The sequence below is a fragment of the Dromaius novaehollandiae genome, chromosome 27 (genome assembly GCF_036370855.1).
Source record: "Dromaius novaehollandiae isolate bDroNov1 chromosome 27, bDroNov1.hap1, whole genome shotgun sequence".
Classification (NCBI taxonomy): Eukaryota; Metazoa; Chordata; class Aves; order Casuariiformes; family Dromaiidae; genus Dromaius; species Dromaius novaehollandiae.
This window is the reverse complement of record NC_088124.1, coordinates 1,108,086-1,135,785: the sequence shown is the minus strand read 5'-3', so window position 1 is coordinate 1,135,785 and position 27,700 is coordinate 1,108,086. Positions and strand designations below refer to the sequence as shown.

Sequence of the window (27,700 nt, the reverse complement as noted above, 5' to 3'; positions counted from 1 at the left end):
GGAAGGGGAAGGGGGAGCTATTGACAGTTCCAGGTTCACTGCCAGAGCCACACAGTCACCTGGAAACTCTGCCTCCGTGTGCCTCTTTCTCTGCCAGCAGCAGAGGTGTACTGGGTAAGATAGATCTATGTATGAAATTGGTGAGTGCTTCCAGGTGTACTGTACACTGCCCCAAATAGGACTCTCTCTTTTTGGTTCCTCACATGCTTCTAGCTGGAGATGTGTCAGGAAAACATGAGAAGCTATTTAAAATCTGGAAAAACAGGTATGGATTTTGCTAGAGGGCCAGGCAGTTGGGAGTGAGTTCAGACTCATCAGAGGCTGCCCAGGGGCAGAACCCCTGCAGTTTTTGTTGAAATCAAGAGAAGATTTTGGAGGGGGAAACCAGGAGGGCATTTTGTAGCCATGCCATTGGCAGACAATTTAACACTGTGTTCTGTTTACTCCATATTGCCATGGTGGACCAAGGACTTGTTTCTTGCAACTGCAAACTCTCTATTATAACAGTATTACCACAAACTCGTTTCCTCAGCCCTGTTGCCACACTATTCTCAAGCAGATCTTGCAACAAATCCACCCCCAGTTAGCAAGTTCTCCCAGGCCTGATAGATCTTGGTGCTGTGGACCACAACAGATGGAGCACTTGCCCTTTGGTACCGTACACTGAAATCTGTAAGCTGTAGGGCAAGGACAGCTGAAGATGGCTGCCTGGTCTAAGAAGGATTTTGTACAGTCAACAGAGGCATACCCTCAATGCAGTGGTTAAACAAATGTCTTGAGGGCAGAGAACAGAAGCTCAGCTCCCACTGGCTCAGGAAATACTTTATTCTTTATATTTTCATTAAAAAATACACATAGGAAATGAAACCACAGAACACTTGTGTGATAGGAACAAACGCAGAAGTTCAGAGCGTTGGCTGAAAGTGCATAAGTCATGCTACCACGTCCCTGATCCCACCCTGTCCCCCAAGCAAAGGAGTCAACAGTACGCTCAAAGAGCAGCACTACACGGAGCCCAGGCACCGAGGGGCCCAGCTGACGGCGGAAGAGAGCCCGTGCTCCCAGAAACACAGCAAGGCAGGAGGCATGCTGAGGAGAGAGTGCTCTAGTGAGCCAGCAATGAAGCTCGCACTTGGGGTTCACAGGGTACGCAAAGGACAGCTAGTGTAAGAGGATGTGGAATTAAGAGGCAGAGGAATAAACACTTGAGAATAAAAGGGCAAAAAGGAATCTTGGATGTCACTTCAGAAAGACCCTGGCAGCAGAAAAATCCTGGATAAAAGGAAAATCAACACAATGGTCTGGACTGAAAGGCTGATGTGGGTGCACCGGATAGAGATCTGCCCAGGGAAGAACGCCAGTCGCTCACTAGCAAGTTGTACGCTGATAGTAGCAATCACATCCCTACATTCAGGGCCTCAGCCTCTGCCAGGTGACTTCCCCACAGGGGTGGGAGCAAAGGCACTGCTGAATCACAGCAAGGTTCCTGCTGCCAGAAAATGCAGCGCTTTCCAGCCGGGTCAGTCAAGCTTTTCAAGGAAAATGTGATGTGTTAAACCTTGCTGAGCCGCTTGATTACAGCACAAATGCTGCACACCTGCTTCCATGCCAGGCAATCTCTTTTTCCCCCCTGCCCCCCTGCAGCCTCAGGCTTTTGGGTCTCAGTAGTTGACAGCATTAATCTGCGACTCCTTTTGTGTGCAGACCTGTGAGGAACTTGCAGACACAGCTACAGTGCAGGACCCCCCCCTTATCACATGCTCACTCAATTCGGCTCTGCACTGACGTGCTCTTGAGGAGCATGTTTAAAACATTCAGTATGTACAAGATGATTTGAAGCTGGAGCATAAGAGCAGCTGGATTCCACTCTCACACACCCACATGGCTGAGAGCAACTGGAGGACCCACACGGTCCTACAGTTTCTGAAGAGACCACCCAGTTGCTGTATGTACACATCCTTGGAAGCATTCACCAGACTGGCTGATGCCAGGGCTAGGGGCATCTCTGCTCTGCTGATAATTAGCCACAGGAACAGCAGAGAATGCAGCTTCTCCTGATCCACTTCACTATCTTTTCTCCAGCTTCACAGAGCCCCTGATTTCAAATGACTGCTGAGATAACACATTTATGCACATGCTCTAGTTAAGGCAGCACAGAAAGCTGCTATTCTGATGCCTACTTTCACAGCATCCACAACTCTCAAGAACAGTCACTGCAAATCGCTTGGGACTCTTCCTCCAGCAGGGATTTTTCAGGGTGTTCTTCTTTGTAAGCTCCCTCCAGATCACTTCTCCCGAAGGACACAGACTCCAGCGTCACAGCGCTGCATCCCCAGGGAGGTCACTACTTCCCAGTTGTCAATGATGGGATCGTAGCACTCGATGCTGCTCAGCAGTGAGTTGCCATCATATCTGCAAGGACAGAAAATTACATGTGACTGATGCTGCTGAAGGAAGAGGCTGGGGTGTTCACAGCCCTTCCTGGGAGGCTGCACAATTACATACATCAGGAATAACCTGAAATAAAACCATTACAGTAGGCTTCCTTTTTCTGTTTGCTGCCACTCTCCTGCCTGTCTTGGCCCTGGGCCAGTGCATCATGCTGCCTGTTTAGGTGGGGCATGGTGCCTCCATGGGCTGTCACATCATAAAGCTTGAAATGTAAATGCAAGGAGAGGCCACCTGAAACACAGCAGCAGGATCTGTCACCTAAACTTACTCGCACTTGTTCCAGCACACAGATATGCAGACAGCATCTCCCTCTCCAGCCCAGCCTCTTACCCAGCAATTGCATACAGCCTTCCCCGCAGCACGGTGGCCCCCACGTAGCAGCGGGGGGTTGTCATGCTTGTTACAGTTGTCCAGGAATCAGTGCGAATGTTATAGGCTTCCACAGAGGAGAGATGTGCAGTCCCGTCAAACCCACCAACTACATAAATATGGTCATTCAGCAGAGCCACTCCAGCCCCTAGAAAGAGAGAAAGAGGGAGTTACATCCATGCGTCACACTGGCATTACCATGCCCAGGGCTCGCTGTCATGAGGCTGAACTAGGTGAGTTCCTGTTTCTTCCCCAGGACACAGAGGACATTTTCTTACACTTAAATCTCCCACAAAAGAGCTGTCGTAACACAGGATCTTCTGCTGTTGTTGTTCTTGCCTCCAACATGATAAAGGAAAACCTGTAACTCTACCAAATGCTGCTGAATCTCCAGAGGAAGGGGGACCGACTCATACTGCAGTTAGGGTGTAAGTAACATCATGAGATGTCCACCTTGGCTGAAAGACACACCAGCCCTTTGAACAGAACAGAGCAAGCCTAGCTCTGCTGGGGTGATCACCATGGAGTCGGGTTTCTCTGGTGTTTCTGGCTCCCTGGTGTCACCCAGCCCCTGGCTTAGGAAGGAGAATGACGCTGCTGTGTGTGAAGCTGGAGGAAGGATTACTCTGACACTGCTCCTCTGGGAGGAAGGGAAAGGAAAACTGGTGTCTGGCACCCTCACTGCACAGTCACAGAGGTGTAATGGGCTGAAGCATCTGCCTGAACAGCTGTTCTTGCCTGCCTCAGTAAAAGCAATAAATAATACAGTTGGCCCAACTTCGGGTTTATTGATAACTTCAGAAAAATCAGCCTCAGCCAGCCTCTGTTGCTAAGCTGCAGCTCCTTTCAGTGCCAAGAATGCAGTAAGATAACAAGGCACTTAGCGGCTCCAGATGCTCTTGCTGACAGCCTCTGCTGTTTTAAGCTGTATCTCAAGAGCAGGGTAATCCCTGCCAGGGCGTTATCGTCAACATGTAACCACAGCACTGATATGAACATCCCTGAGGAAAAAAGCCAGCTGCTCTGCAGCTCTGGGGACTGATTTGTATCTTCTACAAACAGAGTATAAGAGATATCCTCTTCCACTATTTGCAATCTCACTTTCCCCATCTATCCTCCTTGCTGAGAGCACAGAACAGCTGGGAATGGCCAGATTGCTCTGATGGGGTCTCTGATAGCTTCAACGGTGAATAGGAAGACATCAGCTGAGATGGGAGACCAGACCAAGGCCTGATCAGGGAAGCCAGGTCTAGCAATGCAATATGGCCGAGGTTTCTCTAGGGTGGCCCATCTTCAGAATCTGTCCTAAGAGGCAAAGAGAAACAAGGAGCAGACAATTTCTATGAATAAAGGTAAGATTACTTTTAGTCCTGGTCCTCTTTGGAACTCCAAGACCTGCACAAAGGCAGCTTTAGAAAGAGTGTCAAAGCCCTGGGGCAAAGGAAGTTCTACAGGGTCTAAGGTCATTGGTCCAGATGGACTGAAACTGATAGTAGGATGGATGTTGAAGGGCAACTGGTGCTAGTATCACAGAGAGGCAGCATAAAAAGCTGGGCCAAAAAATGAGGTCAAGATAGAGCAGACAGCTGTTCCTGGGTGAATCCCTGTTTCAGATCTCAGTGCTGAAGTTTACATCCCAGAAGGAACCTGGCTGAGATGGTGCCAGGATCAAGAGCCTCACAACATTTCTGCTTCATTCTGACACTGAGGGAGTCTGCTTTTTGGGCTGAGGCACTGCTACCAAGCGGCCTCCAAGTCTTCTGGGAAGCTGACAAGAAACTGGGAAATGCCTGTCACAAAAGGCTTTCCCCTTGAACTCATTGCTTTCGGTCTTGCCAGAAACCATCTTTTGTGGTGCAAACAGCCCCCTTGGGAACAGGCATCTGCATCCTTAAACTTTCTGGAGATCGATGGTCAGGTCTTGCACATTGCCTTTGATGTAGAAAAACCCACAGATTTATCATGTGTTTATATGTGGAGTCTTCCTGGGTGTGGGAAGTGACCAGCTTCTAAATCAAAACCATTCCTGGCATATGGGAAATACTTTCCAAGCCATGCTTAAAAGGAATGGCTCTGTCACAGGAGTAAATATTTAAAGCCTGGGGTTTCAGTGAATGCCACTGCAAGCACAAGAAATCTTAACTGTTTCTAGCCTAGAAAACAGTTTAAATTGAGTAACTAGCTTTTGTCCCTAAACATGAACACTTTCAGAGAGAACAAACTGAAACAATACTGCCTCGGCTAATTGTGAAGGGCATTTATTGAAAGAAATGGAGAAAAAGCAACTTTAAATGGGTTTTGAAAGAGTGCCTGTAAGGACAGCAGAACTGCTTCACCATGAACAACAAGGTGGTGAAGGCACTGAGCACCCTGCCCTTTCACATGAGGCTGAGTAGAGCTAAGGCTGCTCTGTAGCACTACCATGAAGGTTTGGGGCAGGCGGCCTGAGGTTCAGAGCGGTGGCAGATGGTCAACACTTGAAGGCAAGTCACTAGTCAGTAAGCACACTGGGAGCACAGGAGCTGCACCAGCCCTACAGGAACTCTTTTGAGAAACGAAGAACAACGGAGACAGAAGCTTACTCCAAAACCAGGATTTAAACTACATTTTTTCTCCTAGATACAACTGCCAAACCAAGCAGCAAAGACAAAGCTGGGGAATAATTAATGCATGACTGCATGTTTCAAGTCATTAGCATAACACTGCTGCAATATAACCCTGTTGCATCAGTGTTGCTCTCTGCTTCAGGGCTGCCCCAGGTACTGATGCATTTCACAGCAGGGAGCACAGGAGAAGGAGGGCCTGGCAGAGCATTCCTGCCTTTGTGGGTCCTGTGCAGCTAAGGAGCATTGACTTAATGCAAACTCTTCCACTATTTTAAATACAATCACTGTGGTCAGTAGCTTGCCCTCGCTGGCTTTTTTCCAAGCCATGCACTGTTCCTCGTCATGGAAGTCACACAAAACTTCCTCTCCCTCCCTGTAAGCCCTCCATTCCTCTATGCACATCTTTCCATGGGATGCAGATATCAGGCATGTGAAAATCAATCCCCTTGCGGAGCTAAGTCAGCACATCCTAGAATCGTCCCTTCTCAAAGCCAAGCAGCTGATGCCAGTCAGCATCCTCCAGGGTAGCAGGAGAAGCCAGCAGTGACTGCTTACTCAGCGCAGTGCAACACATTTTGACCTCAAGGTATAGCAGGCTCTTACCTGAGCGCTTAGTGGCCATTGGAGTGACATTTGTCCAGTGTCCAGTGTGGGGATCGTACCTCTCTACAGAATTCAGTATGTTCAGCCCATCGTAGCCACCTGAGACAAAACACAGGAGCAAACTGTGGGTCTGACTTCTGGAAAACCCTTCCTGTGTGGAAAGCAGTAACATGCCTGGCTCATCCTCAGCACAGCTTGGCACCGTGATTTGCACAACAACTCACAACAGACCGGGGCTGCGGGAACAAAGAGGATCTCTACAGCTTGCAATGCCAGACCCTGAGCCAGCTCAGAGAGAGCCCTGACCCTGCACCACACAGGGCGGTGCTGGGAGATAGCACTACCTCTCCGAACCAAAGACCTCCCTCTGGGCATGCTGGTGCCATCCCGCTGCTAATGCAGATATATGGTTTCCAGGCCTGGTGCTGGCTCAGGATCGGTGCTGCATGGCTCCAGTCCACCTCCTCCAGCTGACACCAGGAGGCTTCATAGAGCATAAGCTGGGACGTCTTGAAAGACGAAAGCACAAAAGGCGGAAAGAGCTGTTTCACAAGCACAAGAAGATACCAAGAAATCGCGTTGTGCTGCTTCAGCAAAGGAGCACTGTGGTGGCACCTGCCTGGAGGGACAGCATGGGGAAGGGGAATTTGGGGGAAGGAAGTGAAACCCACTAACCAGTGTCTGATATCTGAGACTCCCAGGAATAGGACTGCAACCAATGTGGGTGGAAAACAGTGCTGTGCCTGTCTTTTCCGGGGCCTGGAAGGAGTATCTATAGAACAAGCTTATTAAAGTCTTTAGAGTGATTTACCGCCTAGCACTCTCACTGCATTCACAGCTGGCATGGACCTCTGAAAATGAACACTGCTTCCTCTGGAGCAGGGTCATTCCTGTCCTATAGCTATCTACTTCACTTCTAGGGTGTTTCTGCCTCTGCCCAGTCCCTGCCACCCTGAGCTGTTACACGGCCCTGCTCATCACCTTCACTTCAGCTGTCCCTCAAATGCAGGTTGACCATTTCCAGTTTGTTTCTAACAACATTTAGTGTAGTTATATAGGAGCTCCAGTTTAAGCCATTGCTGTGGTGACTCTGAGACCCATCTGTGTTTGCTGATAGAGCTGTTCAGCGCCCAGTGTGGTGAAGTTTGCAACAGCAGTCTTCTGGGAGTCTCTTCTAGCCTGGAAACAACACAACTTGTGCTTCCTTCAGACAGCATCTGCACTGCCATTTCTGTAGAAACCACATATTTGCAGAATACCTAGAGGTCCTAAGGGTACCTACCGAGGCAGTAGATAACTCCATTAGCTACAACAAGCCCTGCTCCTTCCCGTGCTGTCTGCATGTCTCCCAGCATACTCCACTGATCAATGTTTGGGTCGTATCGTTCCATACTGGTGTGACGTCGACTTCCATCAAACCCACCAGAAACATAGATCATATCTGCAACGTTAGACAGAGGTTGGACTTAGTGAGGCAGTCATCAAATGTACACACATGCCGTGGAGCAAGGAGACCCTCACAGATGGAGCAAACACACAACATGGATTGCAAAACACAAGAGCAACAACAGATCTTGGCACATTCAGAGCTAAAAGCAAACCCAGCCTCCTCACCCTGGCTCACTGCATTAGCCTGCTCACAGACCCAACAAACTAAACAAACATAAAACCCATCTGGCCATGAAATCTGCTTCTTGGTGATGGATGAAAGAGAACATGTACACTCCAGTTGTTTTTTCATGCTGCAGTAGATATTGAAAAACTGCCATACCCAAACCCTGCCTATCATTAATACTGCCTCAATACCTCCTCACAATAAATGTTTGCAAGGTATTAAACACACTGGTAGCAAAACAAGAGATAATCCAAAGGACATGCCTGCATCATGAAGACCAGGTCCTTATACTGGAGACCCTAATTCATTAAATGCTTTCACAAATCTGTCAAGTGTCACCTTCAAAGCAGTTACATTTTTACAGAACTTTCATTAGAACAGATACATTAATGATCTAATATTCAATGAATAACATTTAACTGGTATTACTTATTTAGAAGATATTCTAATATATTCATTAGAGTATAGAATTACTCTATATAGTATAGAACTACTCTAATTAGAGTACAGGATTAGAGTAACTGCTATGTTAATGGCTAGAAACCTTCCTTTCATTTCCACACCAGTTTTTTCATGGCCTGTTAATAGCTATCTGTTTTTATTCAATTTTTATATTGTACATTTCTTATTTGCACATTTCCTTTCCTTGCCAAGTTATACTTATAGAAAACAATCATATTCCCTCTTGGCCTTTGTTTGCCACCGTAAGCAAGATAAAGTCTTCTGCTTTGCTTTGTAAAGCAGTTTCCTGTTTCCAAGTTTGTCCCAGGAATCCTCTGCACATGCTCCACTTTCACCCTCTCTCCAGTGCTGGATGAAAATAGCTGTATTCAGCAACCTGTACTCAGTAATATGCGGCACAGCCACCACCCCAAGAGCTTCCCACTCCATAATCTTTCATAGAGCTCCCCCCTCTCCAGTCATAGACACATGCCATAAGAATGAAGTGGAGACAGAGCCCCTGTCAGGATCCACGGGCAGGAAGTTTTCCATTTCTACATGCACATGATGAAAAGCAAGAATTGCAGACTCACATCTTCCCTCAAAGCCACCCCACTCTGTGGATACCGGCATTGGGCATTTCAGGAGGATAACAGAATAGCCTGTACTGCCTTGTTAGTACAGCGACCACGACGTACCTCCAAGGGTAGTGGCTCCAGCCAGGCCTCGCCGTACATTCATCGGAGCCACAGAATACCAGATACCATCCTCATCTGATGTATAATCCAAGCACTCCACAGAGCTGAGGCGAGAGCGGCCATCATACCCCCCAATCACGTAGATCCGATCATGCAAGGACACTGTGGCAACATAGCGCCTCTTACGGGTGATGCTCTAAGACAGTAAAAAGAATTAAAGGGTCAAGAAGAAGAAATAACACTGATGCACTGAGAACAACCACTGTTATTCCATCCTCTTTTGCTGCTCTGCTGGAAAATGGCCCAGTGCTGCAGAGGCAGACGGCAGTATGGATGTAAAGGATATGATCCTCGATCAAATGCTTAGACCTCGTCTGTGTTTCTCTGCCTATAGTCTGTCCTGGCCTATCTCTTTTCTCAAGGCCAGGTCTCCTTGCACTAACATATTTTTGCATTAAATGTCACTTATCTTATGCTGCTACTGAATCTTTGATGCATCTTGGAGGTTTGTGCTCCTCCCGTTGACATCCCAAAGAGACTGTCAATGGGAAAATGTGGAGATTTGGAAGATCTGATGGACATTTCTGAAGCTTTTCATCTCCAAAAAAGAATAGGATTTTGAGAGACCAGGAGATACAGGTTCTTCTGGGATTAGCGATAATAAAGAAGAGGCAGTTCTCCTCTATTTCACACAAATATAGGTGATTTTAAATTTGGGAACTTTCACTTCTCTCTCTTCCCTACTATCTCCTGTTATACTCAGAAACAATGAAACCAGAAAGCGCATGCAGCCTGCCCCATAGCAGGACTGATTGCACTATTCCTGTTGACATTTCAATCATCATCACTAAACTTCAGAGCTTAACACCCCTCTTAAGATGAAATGTGACACAAAAAAAGATGTGGGTCTCAGTAGGCTCTGGATCTCTGTAGGCTCCTCTAATTAGAACCATAACAACAACAGTCTTTTATACAATGCTTAATTAGTAAATCTTCAAACATGAACAAATTTCAGCATTCACTTTGTAAACCTCAGCAATACTAATGAATGTAGGTCAGAAATTCTAAGTAGAACACAGAGGATAGCCCAGAGGAATGTTAAATAGCTGATGCCTTCTTAGCATCAGTCTATCAGTATTTGATTGCAGTATGCCTGTACAACCCAATGGTGGTCAAAAATGGTCCCTTACTGGCAAGAAACTCCACTCCTGAGTCTTCGGGTCATATTTCTCCACAACGTCAATAGGGGACTGCTGGCTGCCAAAGCCTCCAATCACAAGCAGTACTTCATTAGCTCCTAGAGTAAAGAGGGAGAGCAAAGTCAAGTCAACCTCTTCACAAACAAAGGGTGACCTCAAGGGAATCACCTGAGCTTGCCCTGGTGCAATAGGCTGCCTCTAAATCATTGTTTTCATCACTGCTTTGAGTGTAGGCACCTAACCCAGGTATGAGTCAATAGGGAGGAAGAGAGTGCGAGAGAGAAACTCTTCCATGGATGTGTGGGAGCACAACTAACTCACATGTTCTGAGTTGTCTGCTGGAAGAGTCAGTCTCTCCTAATGTCAGAGGGTCTCCAAGAAGTCCAGCGGGCTAAGTCAGGTGCTGAAGTTGACTGGTTTATGTCTTCTTTTGTCTTCTTTTCCACAAAATCTTTTCAAACTGACAACCCCGCTACAGCTGAAGGAAGACGGCTCCTCCTCTGCATCCTTCTCACCAAACAGGGCCTTCTTCCCTTACTTACAACTGACATCCGGACCAGACGGTATCTTTCTTTGTTCACCATTTCACTGAGGAACAAACTATCCCAATCCCTGACTTTCTTATTTCACAACTAGGGACACCACTGTGCTATATTACCATCCTGATAAAAATGGACAATTCTGCAACTGTTCCAACAAAGGCAAGAAGTCATAGAAACTAACACTGAAGGCAAAATGGAGAGCTGAGGGAAAGATATTTCCAAGAACTGCAAAAAAAAAAAGAAATCACCACCTTTTTCTTATAAAAATTGAAAGAGAATTAATAAGGGCATTCATATTTTTATCTTCTTCCTTGCATGTCATCATTTGAATAATATGCCAGAAACATTAACAAAAAAGAGTCACTGTGACCTCTCCTGGTAGTTTCTATTTGTTATTTATGTCATCGTCTTCTGTTCCTCCATTGTACTGCTAAATGTCACAAAAAGGCAAAATCTCCAACATCAAATTCAATCCCTCTGTACATTCCTGCGCCAAGGTCCTGTAAATGAGCAGCATATTTGGGTGGTGTGGGAACGCACAGTTCAAGCTTCCTCCTTCTCAAATCCATCTTCTGTCATGTTTGTGTGTCTGTCTGACAAGAGCTGTCTGAAGAATTCATGAAATATTTTTCCAGAAATTGTTTCTTAAGACTTAGGTAATTTATTTCAAAGCTGCTTTCCCTCTCCTTTCTTTTCTTTGAGATGATCACCAAACTTTTCTTATTTTCTCCCTGACAGTTAAATAAGACCTGTGACCTGGAAAATTTTAACTTCCTGGGCAATGATGGTCTTGAAGGTAGGTTTCTATCATAGTTTAAAAAATATATAAGAATCCTCAGGATTCCTTGGGCCTTTTCTATAAAAGCAAACTTTGCCGGTGTTTAGAACTGTCCAACTTTTCATTGCAGAAGGACTGAACACCAAATAAGAAAGATTTAACGAGACTTGGTCTGCCACAAAGCAAAAAGCTGCCACCTCAAATGAAGGAGAATAATATAAAAAATCAGCTGGGAAGGATTCAGAAGACGGATCCAACAACAATTTGGGACTTGGAAAGCCTGCTGTTCAACAGGGCATCTAAAAGCACAACCATTTCAGTTTGTCGAAGAGAAAGTTAATAGGCAACTTGATCACAGTTTATGAGTAACACATGATAAGAGCATTCCTGCTAGCACATGGCTATTGAATCAATGAAAAAAGGTAGGACTGAATCCAGAAGATGAAACTTAACAAACTTAGACTAAAAACAGGGTGTACAATTTTTACCTGTGTGAACAATTACGTGATGAAACAGTGATGTGATGTCTCTTTCATCAACAGAAGTGTTTTAACCAAGAACAAAATGAAATGCCTCTTTCTAAAAGGGCAGGTTGAGCAGAACCAGTTGTCACTGGAATTGAAGCAGGATGTTTCCGGAAAAAACAGAAAACATGCTGTGGCCTGGACTATGCTGGAGGTTAAACTACATCATAACAGCATTCCCTTCAGGACAAAAAATCTAATCAATGTGTCTCTGACAAACCTAATTTGTCCTCCTCCTTTAGTGTTTAAATTGCTTTCTGTCTCCTAAAAGAATATTAATAACAGGAAATGGGCTTGGAGGGGTTTTCAGGGTCCCTTTCCAATACACAAGAAGCAGCACTGGAGAATACACACAAAGGTTTGCTTGTAGGAAGAAGTGCCAGTGCTGGCACTGAGGCAGTGCCCTGTGAGTGCACCCAGGATAAAGGCATGCCAGAGACAGTCCAAAGAGAGCAAGTCTGCAGCTATGAGAAGGGGTGTCAGGTGAGGAAGGGCCACTAAAATACTTTTTCTTCTTCTGTCAGTCATTCCTATTGTTTCTCTTACTCCATGTGCTTGCAAACCTAAGCCAAGTGGTTTCCCAACAATCCAGTTTGGTAGGAGCTACTGAAATAGAGGAAAAACTTTTCATTTCTGTGCTTCAGCAGGACTAGGAAAAGCAGAACGTACCTCTGAAAGGAAAGGGGCACCTCTCCATTTCCCCCTTTTGTGCCCTCCCTTCTTAGATTCCTTCTCGAAAACTCATCTTCACTCTAACACTGCTGTCTCTTACCTCCCAGCTCTTCTGATTTCTGACACTGATGCTTGCCTTTTTAGGCAGGAAGAAAGTCTTCCTACACTTCTTGGAGAGCTGCATGCTGAGACAAACATATCTGGAGGCATGGACAGCTCAGAAAGAAAATGGTTATGTACCTGCCCTTTGCTCCAGTCCCTTCTCTGTACCATTGGGACTGTGGATTGACACATTACTGCTGCAAAGCACTTCAATACAATTACAAGGCACTAGACAGGGGCACCTGCCAATGCCCCAGACCTTCTCAGTGTCCTTTCCTTTGCTGCTCACCTAGACGTGCTCTCGTCCTGGGTCCCTGCATCTGACTCCGGAGCTCAGGCCGAAGATGAAATTTCTTAGCTTCGTCTACAAGGTCTCTGCACTGCAGACTGCATCGAATAAAAGGCTGGGGAAAAACATAAGTCACTGGTACATATGATGTATTTAAAAATCCCTAATAAGGACTGCCCTCAAGTCAACTCTGGTCAGTTCAGACAGCATTAAACTGGTCTGTGTGCTGTCTGTGCCTAGAAGTTTTGGGGTGTAAATATTGCACGTAAGGAACTACTGCAGCTGAAAAGATGGTGCAAATTCAGAAATGGCTGATTTCTCATGCAATATATTGCAAAACTACGGAAAATCCACATTTAAGCCAGTAGAAGTACGTCTGGGAACTGGCAGTGAAACTATATTTGAAATCAGCTTGGCTGGACCAGTCACACACAATCAACTCTCAAACAGGCACCTTGCCATTGAAGAAACAAGGAGCAGAGCACAAGCTAAGCAGTTTTGCTGGGCCTAGTAGTTTGATCTCTGTACTGGGCGTGTACGCGAGATAGTGAGCCAGGAAGAGCCTACAGGAACAGTGAGACCCTCTTTCAAAAAAAAGCTGGGGGCACTGCAGCTCAAGGCCAAAGTCTCATATTTTCCTTGCATAATGGCAACAGTTCCCATCCCTGGCTGAGGGACTGGACCAACCTCTCCTGAATGCCGTGTTCAGTTCCCTCTGGGTGCTTGGTGCTATATGCTGCTGCAATAAGCAAAGATTACCTATTTTTACAAGTTCCTGGTGCTTGTGGAAGAAGGCCAGGATTCTCAGGGCAGAGAAAATTCAGCTGATGTTACACAGAGCCAACTCTCGCCCCTCCATCCTGCACCAAGACGATGATGTCCCACCATCGTGTCTCATCTCCAGTCTGGAGGGGCCATCTTGGGCAGTAATAAAGCTGAGGCCTTATATTCACAATATCTTAGACTAGTTTTGGAACTAGTTGTTTTGGTACCAGCCTGCTTTGCGTTGGCTTAAATTTCAGTTTAAGCTGGACAATAACAACCTGACCAAACACATTTTAGCCCCGGCACAACTACCTGTATATTAGCTGCACTTATTTAAGAGCATCCATAGAAGGCAGCCATACACATTAAAAATTATTTTTGCTAAATCAGCCATTTCTGGATAGTGACAAAGGCTAGTAACTATTGATCAACTCTCATCACCTTCAAATGAGAACGCTGATTTGAACTTATCTGTGCCTTTCTGTCAAACTTAGCTCTAGGTCAGCATCACTTCTTGTTGGAATTAAGTTTTCATGGCAAAAGCTTAATAAACTCTTATCCACATTTTGGTTTGCCTCTGCACCACTCCAGCCACACAAAGAAGGACTAGATATAACTCCGAGTTGTGTGCTGGCTCTGGACCTACGGTGCTGCTGCTCATTTCATTCAAGGGTACGTGCTCACCATCTGCACCCACAACAACTTCTGATGAGGACCTCCACAGCCATTTCCTCGCTAGGGACCCCATGCCAGTAGCCTATCTCTGCCTAGAGAAGGAAACCTGCTACTGCTTATGAATGGAAGACAGAAAGCACTTGTTAGAAACTACAACAGATGACAATGAAAAGGTGCTACTGGTCAGGAGACAGTTGAATAATTCCATAGTTTGGGGCTCCCTGCCAGCCGGAAAGCAAGATATCGTAATTCCTGGCACAGAAAATTGCTTCTGAGCTTGCTCTGTTTTTCTTTTGACCCTTCCTTGAAAGAGTTAAACAGCGGGCTCTCCAGCTGAATGGGGACAACATCACGGTTTCAGCATCAAAAAAGCACTGGTAGAAAAACTACTTTTGACATGTTCTGTTAGGATAGCAGGGATCAAACCAGGGAATGCAACAATCAAACACAGATACCGGCTCCCAGCTGTTTTGTGCCCAGGGAGCCAGGCTGCCGATACCTCGGTGTCGATGACATCTGTGATGTAGCGGGGGGTGAGAAGTGGCATGCGCACATACTGCAGCAGTTCTGGCAGTGATGCTTCCCGTTCTTTTTTTGAGTGCTTCACCCAGTTTATAACTGCCTCAAAAACAGGCTCTTCAGAATCCACCTGGAAAGAGGAGGCACACACTGATCAGACTACAGGGTATTTCAGCAATGGGCCGTGGAACAGACAACTTTCAGGCTGTTGGCGCTGCTTAACAGCTAGCAAGACACTGTGACAATTTGAGTCTGTATTTACATGCACTATGAAATTCCTGTGTTTTCTTTTTCATAAAAGTGCATTTGTTTTTTCCTTATAGCTGAGATCAGCAACTGACAGTACAAGTGCCTGAAAAGTGAGCTTTACAGTACATAGCAAAGCGAGAAGCTGGGAGACACAGCATGTTGGGAGCGAGCCCACTGAAAGGCAGCAACTCCCAGGGCAGCTCCCCTGAGCTCCCAGCTGAGCAGCAGTTACCATACTGCAGAGTGGAAAGTACCATCTCAAAGCTGATCAGAGACACGGTGCCTTTTTAAGGAGCAGTGACCCACTTAACCACTTGTAGCCCATTGCTCATGCACTGACCTTTTAACACCTTGGCCATACTGGCTACATGTAAGGTCTTTTATTTGAATTCACCTTTTAGAAACCATAAACAACCAGACTTTGGCTGTGAAGAACCTCAGGGTTTGAATGTTACTGTCCTGACTCTGGTTTATTTCTCTCTCCACTTAGGACCAGCACGTGCAAGTACCTACACCACTCCCAGACATTACATGCACTAAACCATCTAAACTTGGTACTTTTAGAGAATCTCAGGTGCTTCAAACAGCTTTACAAATGCAGTAGTTCCAGCGCACACTGAGCACAGCCATGCAAATCCATCTATGATTACCAAACGAGAAAAAATTGTAAAAAGCCCTATTACATGTTATTTATGCTTGGTTTTGTTTTTGCAGGTCATTAGATCATTCAACCTGAAAGCAAATCAAACATCAATTTATTATCATGAGGTCTGTTAACTGGCATTTAATGTGAAGACAAAAGGAGATACTGTAATAGGAAGACTGAGTCTTCCCACTAGTAGACTGGTACACTGTGAAGTTCAGTATGAAGCTGTTTGTTCCACAATGTTCTGAAGCAGGGAGCCACAGAGGTTAATTATGTAAGGCAATTCTTCCATTCCATTGATTTATATTTGTTACACTGTAATTCCAAATGGCTTCTTTGTATTTGAATTACAGGGAAAGGACAATTAGATCTCACAAAAGGACAGCACTCAGAGCTCTTATTGCCTCCAATTTTCCCCACCTCGTCCATAAATGCAGCAATCACAGGTGGTTTTATTCCTTCCTGAACTGACTGTCCTCTGATACATTTAATAGTTTTGCTGTTATTTAGATCATTTCTGTGTCCTGATATATGATGAGTAATACTGAACATAGCATGCCAGTGATAACCTCCCATCATACTTCTCGAACAGCCAGGGGATTTTCTGGAGGATACTTCCTCGGTATCCTGTAATACAACACTCTGGGGGGCTCTTGCACCTTACCTTAGCACATCACTCCTGTATTACCCTGAGCAACAGCTAGATTTGTGCCACTCCTCTTCTTTAGGTATTACAGTGAATTCATATGCTACAGGATGTGTGCAAGGCCTGAATCGGTCCTTCCAATCCACACTGAATTCCACTTCTCATATGTGGATCATCGGATTAGTTTGGTTGGGGTCATTCTCAAATTCCTCATTATTTCTCTTGACTGTCCCGAAGCGTTATGTCAATACTCACCACAACCCACATTAGCTCAAACTTTCACAACATTAAAGCTGCTGCTTGTCAAACGCCAAACACACTCAAGCATTCTCCACTGTTGATCTCAGCCTGTACCAGGGCCTTTTAGGGCCATCTTGCATGTTATTTCTCAAGTGGATCTATTAACAAGAGGATGTCAGCTTTGCTGAAGGCCACTTTCAAGGCAGACTAGAATATACCAGTAGTTCTTCCCTGGCTACTGCTGTACTGGCTTTTCAGGAATTCCTACCAGAGGTATCCCTTACATTGCTTTGCTTTTAAGATTTCATGTTACTGTAAATGCTGAATAATGATTTCTTCAATTGCTTCTCCTAGAGCTGAAACAAACATCAGCTCTCCCTGAAGTCCACCTCAATAAAACAAAGCCTCCTGCCCACTACCAATGAATGTTTAACTTATTTCAGTTCTCAAGAAAATATGTTGTCATAGAAAATTTTGAAAAAAAGTATCTGACAGGTACTAGCCAAGTAATAAATCCTCCAGAAACCAACCGTGAGGGAACAAAATCTGCATATCACAGAATCACAGAATGATTGAGGTTGGAAGGGACCTCTTGAGATCATCTAGTCCAACCCCCCTGCTCAAGCGGGGTCACCTAGAGCACGTCACACAGGATCGCGTCCAGATGGGTTTTGAGTATCTCCAGAGAAGGAGACTCCACAACCTCTCTGGGCAACCTGTTCCAGTGCTTTGTCACCCTCACAGGAAAGAAGTTTTTCCTCATATTCAGATGGAACTTCCTATGTTTTAGTTTGTGTCCGTTGCCTCTTGTCCTGTCGCTGGGCACCACTGAAAAGAGTCTGGCCCCATCCTCTTTACACCCTCCCTTAAAAAATTCATATACATTGATATAGCTCCCTAAAGAATTGGACTACCCCACACCACCATGCATTCTGCTGCTTGCGAAAGCAGAGGACAGCCACATGCCTGGGATGACACCTGCATTCCTAGAGCTGCTGAGTAGCATATACAAGTCCACAAACAGAAGTTAAAATCTTGGGAGTATTCCTCATCTAGGCATTGATACAACTTGTCTCCGTAACCTCTGAAACCTCTTTAGGGAAAGGAGGATCCAAGAGAACAGGAACTCTGCAGAGGTTATTGACTGTGACTGTCCTATTTGCAGGGAAGCCTTGCATGTGATATGCTATATGAGACTGACCAGTTTTAGATTATGTGGCTAAAAAGTTAGAAGAAAGTATATGGAAAATTAATACCAAATTCAGGGACTGTGTGAGAAGTCCATGCTAGGAGTGTGGACTAATTGGCCCTAATTTCTGACTAGTTTAAACATTTAAGTGCTTTGCACAGTAGCGGTACTCTCCAGATTTTACCTGAATTTCATCACACTTGATGAGCTTTTCAACCTCTTCTTGATTTAACAGAATAAACTCTTCATGCTGAACGACCTCTGGAAAATGTTTCTGGCTGAAGACCTCTGCAGCTTGCATTAGATCAACGCAGTTGTGTGTCTCAGCAAAATCCCGAATGCCCAAACAATTTGATGGATCCAGCTGGCTTTCCAGAAACTCACAGCAAGCTTGTTTCACACCTATGGGTAATTGGAGGGGTGAATGAGCACTGCATGCTTGGAATCAAACCACTGCTTTGGAAAGGGCTTCAGAAAAGAAAATTCTAAGCAATAATGAAAAACTAACGCAAACAGCAAGCTCAAAAATATCACAGAAACACAAATGTGCAAACTTTTCTTCAGAGGGACATGAAAACACAAAGCAGTAGACCACATGTCTGGGCATTTGGGTATTTTATTTAAATGCAATAAAAATAATCTAGTATTAGGAAGAGACTCAAACATGAGCCTTACCCAGCTTTAAGGAGTATAAACTGAAAATATATATGCTAATGGATGTGGCTACCAGATTTCTAGGTTTTCTCCAATGTCTTTTTGATAGTTGCCTGGGATTTATGGATTCTGATAGCTTTAAAGAATCACAGAATGGTTGAGGTTGGAAAGGACCTTTGGAGATCATCTAGTCCAATCCCCCTGCTCAAGCAGGGTCATCAGCTTTATAGGTACATGTGCAATGACATCAACCAGGCTGTTACGATCCAGACATACTATGATGGCAAGGTCAAACTATTTTGAGGATTTGCTTTATTATTGGAAGTTGATTTGGCTGTAATGTTTATGTGCTATGTAGACCACAATTCCTCCTGAGAATTCTCAGGCAGAAATACAGTAGCCCAAAGCATGGAACAATAACCTGTTTTATCATCTTTTTTCCATACAGGTTAGTTCTACCAATGACACCAGAGTTCACAAGACAGCCCAAGAAGTTTGATGTAAACTGTATAGTTTCAAGGCACAAGGGCTTAGGCCTGGAATCAACATAGTACTTATAAATGTCATGCCTCCCACAGTTTATCCTCTTTACAGAAGGTTAGACAACCAAAATCTCTGACCAGCAGCAATTGTGCAATTGCAGTGATACTTGGCAATTACCTTTCAGCTGAAGCAGACATGCTGCTGGAAGCAATTCTTGGACGTTTTCTACTGTTACATGAACAGTTTCTGTATACACAAAGTCTAGCAGGATTTCCATGGTGGAGGCTGTCAGTCCCTGGATATCTACATAGGGTTTATCTTTCTCTGAGAGCTGTAAATTAGAAGGAAGACAAAGGTTTACTTTTCAGGAATCTCATCAAAAAGCCAACAACACCCAACAGTTTCTTAAAACGTGAACTACCAGAGAGGCTTCAACAGTGATTTGGTATTTCTCTTTTTGTGTTCACTGAAAGAATAAGCGGAGTGAGGGAATTTCTTTAGAGAATTCACCTACAGGGTGAGTAGATGAGACAGTATTATTATTAGGGAGGACAGTCAAACTGCACCATAAAAGGAGCAAGCTGAGATTTGAGAGAGCAGAAATTGTGTGTCATTTGCATAAGACAACTAAACTCTCTCTTCCATGCAACTATTCCATGCTTTACTAGAAGGGACAGTTCAGTGGGGTTCTTCCCTGGGCTCGACTTATATGACAGGTTACAGCTTATGGAGTCCCCACATTGCCCACTCTACTGTGAAACCAAACCAAATAAAAGTATTCCTTAACTGTTCAATTCCTGGTCCATTCTGCAATGGTGAAAGTCCCTAAAAAGAATGACTATTTATAGGCCAGAAAATTCAGACTTAAAGGTTAAATATAAGTTTAACTTGAACATTTGAAAGTAAAGTGATAGTACATACAGTGATAGTACTTAAACAATCCTGACTTTGTCCCCTTACCAACGAGAGCTGTACATTGTCATTTTGTCATCTGTAAGGTACATCATTTTGGAACATTTTTTTCCTAAGGAATGCAACTGTCTCAGTCAATCTTTGGGAACAAGAAACTCAGTGAATCCCCCCAATTTGCACCTCTATAGGTACAAAACTGAGATTGTATTTCACAGAGCATCAGTTATTAGTGCTTTAGTGCAGCCATTATAAAGCTGCTGGCACAGCATCTGATGATTCATGAACAATTGGCTAGCATGTGGAATCACTAATCGCATCCTGCACATAGCTGCAAGCTCTTGTCAGCATGAATGGACCTGAACAGAGAGGAATGCCTCCACGAAGCACACCGCAAAACCCATCTTTTTTCCTGTGACTTACGAGTCAGTGTCAGTGCAAGTGTGATTCAGTTGAAAGCCCTTGACTTTTCTTGCCAAGAATGAGATTAAAGTTGGTTACAGACAGATAGAGCAGGGACTCACTGAAGATAAAGCACGATCAAAGCATGATCACTTGGCTTAGAAGCTACCACAGCTGGGGAAAAAGGACATGATATAGAAGTAGGGAAAATAAGAGCAGTCAGTGGGATTCCTACAGAGGCATTTGATGACACAGTAACAGAAGGGAAGAAATGTCTGCTGAGACTTAACCACTTCTGTGATGCACTTTATAGTACAGAGAAGCACAGTTAATTGTGACACCCCAAGCAGTTTGACAGAAGTGGCTGATCAAGTTTATTGACACAAAGAACAAACTTCATGGCATTCTGAGCCAGAAAGGTGCAGCAAATTCCCTTGGCTGACCTGCTGCATGACAGGCCACTTAGATGCTAAAATGAGTTCATCACTTGGGCTAGACAAAAAAAAAAAAAAAAAATTCCACCCCAACAAGGCTAAGCTGTTTTGTGCAATAAGTGAAGGACACAGGTGTCATCAGAGCTCAGAATCAACTGGACAGGATGCTCATATGATTGCAATAGGCAAATGAAAATGCAGGCCATCCAGAGTACTTGGAAGAAATAGGATAAGAAATTATATACAGCTATTGACTGCAGACTATAATGGTGCCAGGCCTATATGAATAAAGCAGAAGCTGTAGACAATTGTTCTTCAGGGCTCTGCTTAGAGCTCGTAAAAAAAGGTCCTGTTCCCACAACCAATATTCAATGATCAACTGTGCACATACTCTCTGCCTATTGCTGACCAAAACACTAACCACAAGGATAACACCAACACCAAGATGATCCGTCTCTCCTTGCATGTGATACAATTCTTCTACAGTGCACTACTCACTTGTTATTTGGCTCACAGTTTACTCACATGCTAAGATTACTTGGACGGAGGAAAACGTGTCAAGTACCTTCACACAACGTACATAATACCGAGAAACCTGGAGTCCTTGTATCAGAGCTGGAAAGAAGGATCTCAGCACAGACACAACTTGATTCTGAACATCCCATTAACACTGTAGGCTGTAGCTCCAGACTGCATACGTGCTATCAGAGAACTGCATACAGTGCTTAGTGTTCTGCTGTTGGGACAGAGATAGTCCCTCTTTAAGCAGTGCATCCACATATTAGGACTTGAATGGGATACCTATCATTTATTATATTCATAAGCATTAGAAAGATGGAAAAGAAACTAACTACTTTACTGTGCTCTGTAATTCTTACGCTTCTTTGCAGTCTCCAATTAGTCTGCACTCAGAAGCAAAGCAAAATTACAGGCATAGGACTACTAATCAAAAAACAGTACGAGAAGCTTTTCTTTAGCAGGCGTTTAGTGGTATGAGACATCTTCCTGCAGCTCTGCTGTTAGAACAATTTCAGATTATTTTTTTCCTTTCAGTGTTTCATACTAGAGTTCTGCCAGCTGGCATCAAGTACAGCAATAAGGGATTGATACTCCCTGATTCAAGCACATTTCTAACGGTTCATAAAAAGTATGCATCAGTGCAGATCCAGAAATCAAATGCAGTGTCCATGAAAGCACATTCCTGTTAAAATTTAAAAAGAGTCACATGGATACAGCAAGATTTTTACCTCAGGATGCCTAAGTTGCTGAGAGCTTTAAGACCGGGGCTGCAGCTGATAGCTCTATTGTGAGACATAGCGTTGCTGTCTTCCCCCCCACCCATAAATCATGCAACTCACTCTGTGCAGGAGACAGGACCTAGGGTTCAGCCTAAGATTTTGGAACCATACATCTTTCTGCTTATCTCAGTCCCCTTCTTATTTTTGCCTTTCACTAATGCAGATGCACAAAAGAGTACTGTAATATACCCCTCCAATTTCTTCTTACAGGAAGGGGAAAAAGAAATGCTGGCATGACAGTGCTCATAATGTGGCTCAATGCATTCTGGGAGACATTCACGGTGCAGTGAGATGATCGTGTAAGAACCTGAATAGAAACACAAGTCCTTTATTTTCAGAATAAGAAGAAAATTTTGACTTGTTCTAATGGGAAAAAAAAAACCCAAACTCTTCAATTTCTACAAGATACTCCCTAAGAGAAGATAAACTAGCTTCTTTCTGAGGTGGAGCCAAAGATCAACTCTGTGTCCAAAGAACGACAGAAATCCCAGTACAAAACTAGGATGCAAAAAAACTAGGATGCAAGGGAGCATTTGCTGAAACTGCTTTTCAGTTTCTGCCACACAGAAAAGATCTGTAGGTAAAACTAATGAGCTGTTTCAGTATTCCCGCACTCCTCAGCACAGAGGCAGAGAAAAGTGTTGTTAAGAGCCAAGGGTTCAACAGGTGATCAGTGGCTTCTCCTCCTCCTAGAAAATAGAAAATGAAAAGAAGTTAGTGTTAAGTAAGATTGAGAACTTTTGAAAGTAAATATTAAAGTCAGATGTGAGTGAAAGAAGGAAAGGAGAGACACATGGATGGGGAAATGCAGCTTTCTATGATGATAATCTCAGATGACAGTCTCAGTGCTACACTGACTGATCATGCAAAGATGTACCATCCTGAATGACACAGGGCATGATGCAGGGATCAGTTCTGAACAAAGCCTTGTGTAGTCCAAGTCTGACAAAAGCCACATGTTGCAACAAAAGCACATGTTGTAGTCCCCAAATTTGCAGGAGATTAATGATGAATTGCAAAGGAACCCTTGTAGAGACGGTTACATCCATTATGCAATCAAGCATTTTGAGTTCCCTCAAGTCATAGGCAAGGCCAAAACACTCTATACCCACAAGAGTTTGGATAGCAACCAACTGCTGTCCCATTACACTCATCAAAATACTTGTCATTAACACATATAGGAAATAGGTCCACTTTGAGGCTTACCAAGCTGTCATTTCTTGGAAAGAACATTCTTCCACAAACACATAGTTATTGTGTGTGCCACTTGGCAGGTTTGTTATTTTGGGGTTTCCGTATGAAAAAGCAAAATTGGAAGAAATATAAACTAAGCAGACAAATAAAATCCTTCAAGCAGCAACAGTTTGAAAGACTAAGAGAGTGAGCGATCATGCCCACTGTGTACTAGATGCACTTATTTTCCTAGAAAAAAATATATCTATGAACTCAGGTCACTACAGTCACTACATTGATACAGTCAAAATGAGAGTATAAAGGAGCAAGGAGAGACGATCTCAGCTTAGATCCAATGTACATCAATTGCTGTTATCCTCAGCTTTTGTTAGCAGCCACAAAGACCATTTAATAAGATGTAAAGTGATCTGATCTCTGTAGACTGTGCAGATAAAGTCCAGGAAGTCAAAGGCACTGACAGGAACATAGGGGCAAACAGAAAGAAGCAGGAAGAGTCTGCTGTATTGCTGTGTATGTTGAAGCCATTGCTAAATAGAGAACTTCAACCTCCATGGGCTGAATTTGCTTTGTGTATTTTTTTTTTAAAGTTTATTTCCTTATGCAGAGAATGTGCATAAATCTGTTAAATTTGCAAAATTGATAAAGACATGGATAAAAAGATGTGTTGGTATGTGGCTGGCCCACGTTTTTTTTCGCTTGCTTTGCACACACCTAGAGAAATTAAGATACCTGTTCACCCTTCTCAGCACTGAAAGAAATAAAAATACACACATCTCGCAAGTCACAGCTCTAAAGACATGGGTCATTACAGGATAAGACAAAGAAGAAAAGGATTCTGTCTTGAAAGGACTACTGGGTTAGCAGGCAGGTCTTTAGGACCTTTGGGCTAGGTAGTCATTTTTCTCCCTGCCAACAGGGAAGTTGCTATGACAAGGAAAGCATCTTTGGTAAGAAGGAGCCACAAAGATTGATTCAAACTTATAAAAGACAAGGCCAGGTTCAGCATCGCCTGTTTACCAACACAAATGAGTGCTAGCTTTGGCTCAAATATTACCTTTCAGTGCTTCAGAAAAACAGCATGCAGTTCATGTAACTGTAATATAATGTAACTCACATACTGTGAGAGCAAAGCTTCTCACAAGTGACATTTGTAGAGCACAGCAGTCCTGGCTTACGGTGTCACCCCCAACCACCTGTGCTAGAGGTTACATCCTCTTTACGAGGGCAACAGCCCAACCACCCATGTGCCAGATGCTCAGCCAGTGTGAAACACAGACCACTGCATAAGTTAAGTATCATCCATTTCAGTTTTAAAGTGGCTGCCTTAATTCACCACCTGGACTAAGGTGCACAGCACTGCTTGTACAGCTTTGTGCTGCCAACTTTGGCAAGACAGATGGCTGGAAGCAGGCAGACCCTAAACTGCCGCGAGAAAAATCAGTAGAGGCATCAGAGCCTGCTGGTTTGTCAGCTCAGACTGGCAGATCTCTGGTGCCCAGGCTGGTTGTACAGCACACAGTGATTTAGGACCACAGTCCCAAATGCAGCCTTTAACTCTCATTGTGCCACAACTGGGCAATCTAGCACCATGGTCACCACGTGGTGACCTAGAACCACAATGGAGCAACACAGTGCCATGACTGGGCTACCTAATGCCACGATGGAGCGACCTGGTGCCACGCCTGGGCGACCCAGTGCCATGACGGGGCAACCTAGCGCTGCGATGGAGTGAGCCAGTGCCACAACGAAGTGACCTGCTGCCACAGTGGAGTGACCCAGTGCCACAACAGAGTGACCAAGCACCATGGGGAAGTGACCCACCGCCACGATGGAGCGACCCAGCACCAACTGGGCTATCTAACGCCACGACCAGGCAACCCAGCACCACAACAGTGATGTGCCACCATGACCATGCAAACCGGCACCATGACCATGCCAACTAACGCCACGATCAGGCAAACCAACACTCCAGCACCACGACCAGGCAACTTAGCACCATGATGGAGTAGGTCAGTGCCATGATGAAGTGACTTGCCACCACAACAAAGTGGCCCAGCACCATGATGGAGTGACCCAGCATCAGCTGGGCCATCTAATGCCATGACCGGGCAACCCAGCACTACAACAGAGTGACCCAGTGCCACAACCAGGTGAATCAGCACCACAACTGGGCCACCCAGTGCCATGACTGGGCCAATTAATGCCATGACCAGGCAACCCAGCAACACAACGGAGCAACCTGGCACCACGAGCAGGTGACCGAGCACCACGACTAGGCCAACTAATGCCATGATCAGGCAACCCAGCACCATAACGGAAGAACCTGGCGCCACGACCAAGCCACCTAATGCCATGACCAGGCAAGCCAGCACCACGGAGTGTCCTACCGATCCTACTGCCGCATCGCAGCTACCCAGCACCATGACTGGGTGACCGGACGCCACGACCAGGCGTCCCAACACCATGGTAGAGCAATCTAGTGCCGACCGCTGAACAGCCTGACAGCGGCAGCCCCAGCATCGGGCGACCCTTTCTGCTCCACACCGCAGGGCACCCGGGGGTGGCCGGCGGCCCAACGCTGGGCGACCGGAGGCCCCAGCCCCGCGGCGGGGAGGCGCTCGGGGCGCACCGACCTCGCTGGTGAACATGGCGCAGAAGTAGTCGCTGCAGGCGGCCAGGACGATGCGGTGGGCCGGGAAGTCCTTGTGCTCCACGCGCAGGGTGACGTCGCAGAGCGTGTTGCTCTTCCGCAGGGCGTTCATGGCGTTGAGGATGGACTTGGCGTGCGAGTTGGTCATGATGTCCTTGGGGGGGGCCATGGCGCCCGGCACCTGCGGGCACAGCCAGCACGGCCACATGTCACGGCCAGGCCCGCCCGCCGCGCCGCCAGGGGGCGCCCTCCCGCCGCGCCGCCGCCGCTCCCTCCCCTTCCCCCTCCCCTCTCCCCTCTCCCCGCCGCCGGGGCCCCGAGCGGCGCCCGGCGCCGGCGCCGCCGCCGCCGCGGGAGCCGCCGCCGCGGGGCGCCGCCGCCCGGGCCCGCCGCGCCCCGCACTCACCGCCGCGGGGAGAGGTCCCGGCTCCGCGCACCGCGCCTCCCCCCTCCCTCTCCCCGCCCGGCGCGCCCTGATGGCGTCACGGCCACCGCGCCACCCCGCCCCTCGGGTGCCTCCCGGTTGCCGGGCAACGGGCCTCCCTCCCGTTGCCGGGGGAGCGGGCCTGGCCCGCTGGCTCGGCCCGGCCCCGCCGCGGTCCTCGGGGCGTGCGGGACCCCCCCCGCCTCGCCGCCTCCTGTAACCGGGCCCGGTGGCCCAGCCCGGAGAGACCATAGGGGAGCGGTGCCTCGGGCGCACCCGGGGGCTGCCTGCGGGGCAGGTTGGGCGGCCGCCTCCGCAGCTAGGCTGCGTTTCGCTCGGATTTAGGGAACTTCGAGCTTGGCCAAAACGTCACATTCCTGGGAAGTCATGTGTCGTGCCACCCCCGTGCCGGGACATGGGGGAGGCGGTTAGCCGGTAGACGCACTGGGTCGACTGGGGCTGCACCTGTGTGTGCTCACAAGAGCTGCAGCAGGTCCTACCTCAGTATCTCCTGTTTGAGCTGTGCTGGTTCTAGCTGACCCCAGAACCAACGCAGAGAGACCGCGTCTTCAGGTCACGTAGGCTAGATACACTGGGAAGAGATCCCCGTGAAGCTGGCGTCTCCAAGCCGTACTCTAGCTTTTCTCCTCTCAAATTTACTCTCTTTCTCCTTACAAAGGCAAATTAGGCCATTTCTCTAGAGATCAACAGCTCAGAGCCCAAATTCCTACCCTGAGACCCTTTACGCTCGCTGCTGCTTGAGGATCATGGTCGAAAAAGTCTCCCGTTCCTTCCTTACTATCCCATACCTCACAGTTTTCAGAGCTGTCCTTCACTATCAGATTAATCTGACAAACAAATTGCTTCCCCAATTGCTTGTGCTCAGTGTGTTTTGCGGAAATGGCTGATATGACTGAGGCGAGCTTAAGGCCGTCATGTTTACAGGGAGGCTGAAGGGTTTCAGGATGCAGATAAATGGGGTTTGGAAGAGTTGAGTGTACCTCAAAGACAGACAGGATGGGGGCACGCCAGATATGTCTGCCCTCAGACTCCTCAGGAGCTCACAGTGTCAGCGTGAATCACAGGCACTAGTCTGTAGTGTCAGAAAGAAGGGATATAAATATAAAATAGACGTGCCCAGCATAGATCAACAAGAGCTTTTGCCTAATACAGGCAAAAATGTCACAAACTATTTTTGGCTTGTGCACAAAGTGATTTCGTTTGAAGTGCTTCTTAGTTATAAAGAGTATTTTGAAGGCTTAAAACGCAGCAGAATTAATGCAATTTGAAGATTAATCTGGCATCTTTCGTTGTTCATTCTGAGAGAAAAATATTTTACGTTCAAGATTCTTTTCATTCCCCACATCCTCTCCGCTTTTGCATACCAGGCCTTTGAAAAATGAAATAAACCCCAAAATGTTGCATTTTTTATTT

The 27,700-nt window shown here is 45.9% G+C and overlaps 1 protein-coding gene across 1 annotated transcript; it reads right to left on the bottom strand.

The window, feature by feature from the left end:
• Window positions 1–801: 801 nt before the first annotated feature.
• Window positions 802–26,343, bottom strand: KLHL12 (kelch like family member 12). Its single transcript, XM_064498332.1, has 12 exons — window positions 26,249–26,343; window positions 25,826–26,023; window positions 19,133–19,286; window positions 18,003–18,220; window positions 14,829–14,978; window positions 12,890–13,004; window positions 9,974–10,080; window positions 8,784–8,979; window positions 7,312–7,470; window positions 6,030–6,128; window positions 2,782–2,968; window positions 802–2,412 (listed from the first exon to the last, which is right to left on the bottom strand). Exons 2-12 carry the CDS (start codon window positions 26,009–26,011, stop codon window positions 2,286–2,288), a joined length of 1,698 nt encoding a protein of 565 aa, XP_064354402.1. The 5' UTR covers window positions 26,012–26,023; window positions 26,249–26,343; the 3' UTR covers window positions 802–2,285.
• Window positions 26,344–27,700: the final 1,357 nt, after the last annotated feature.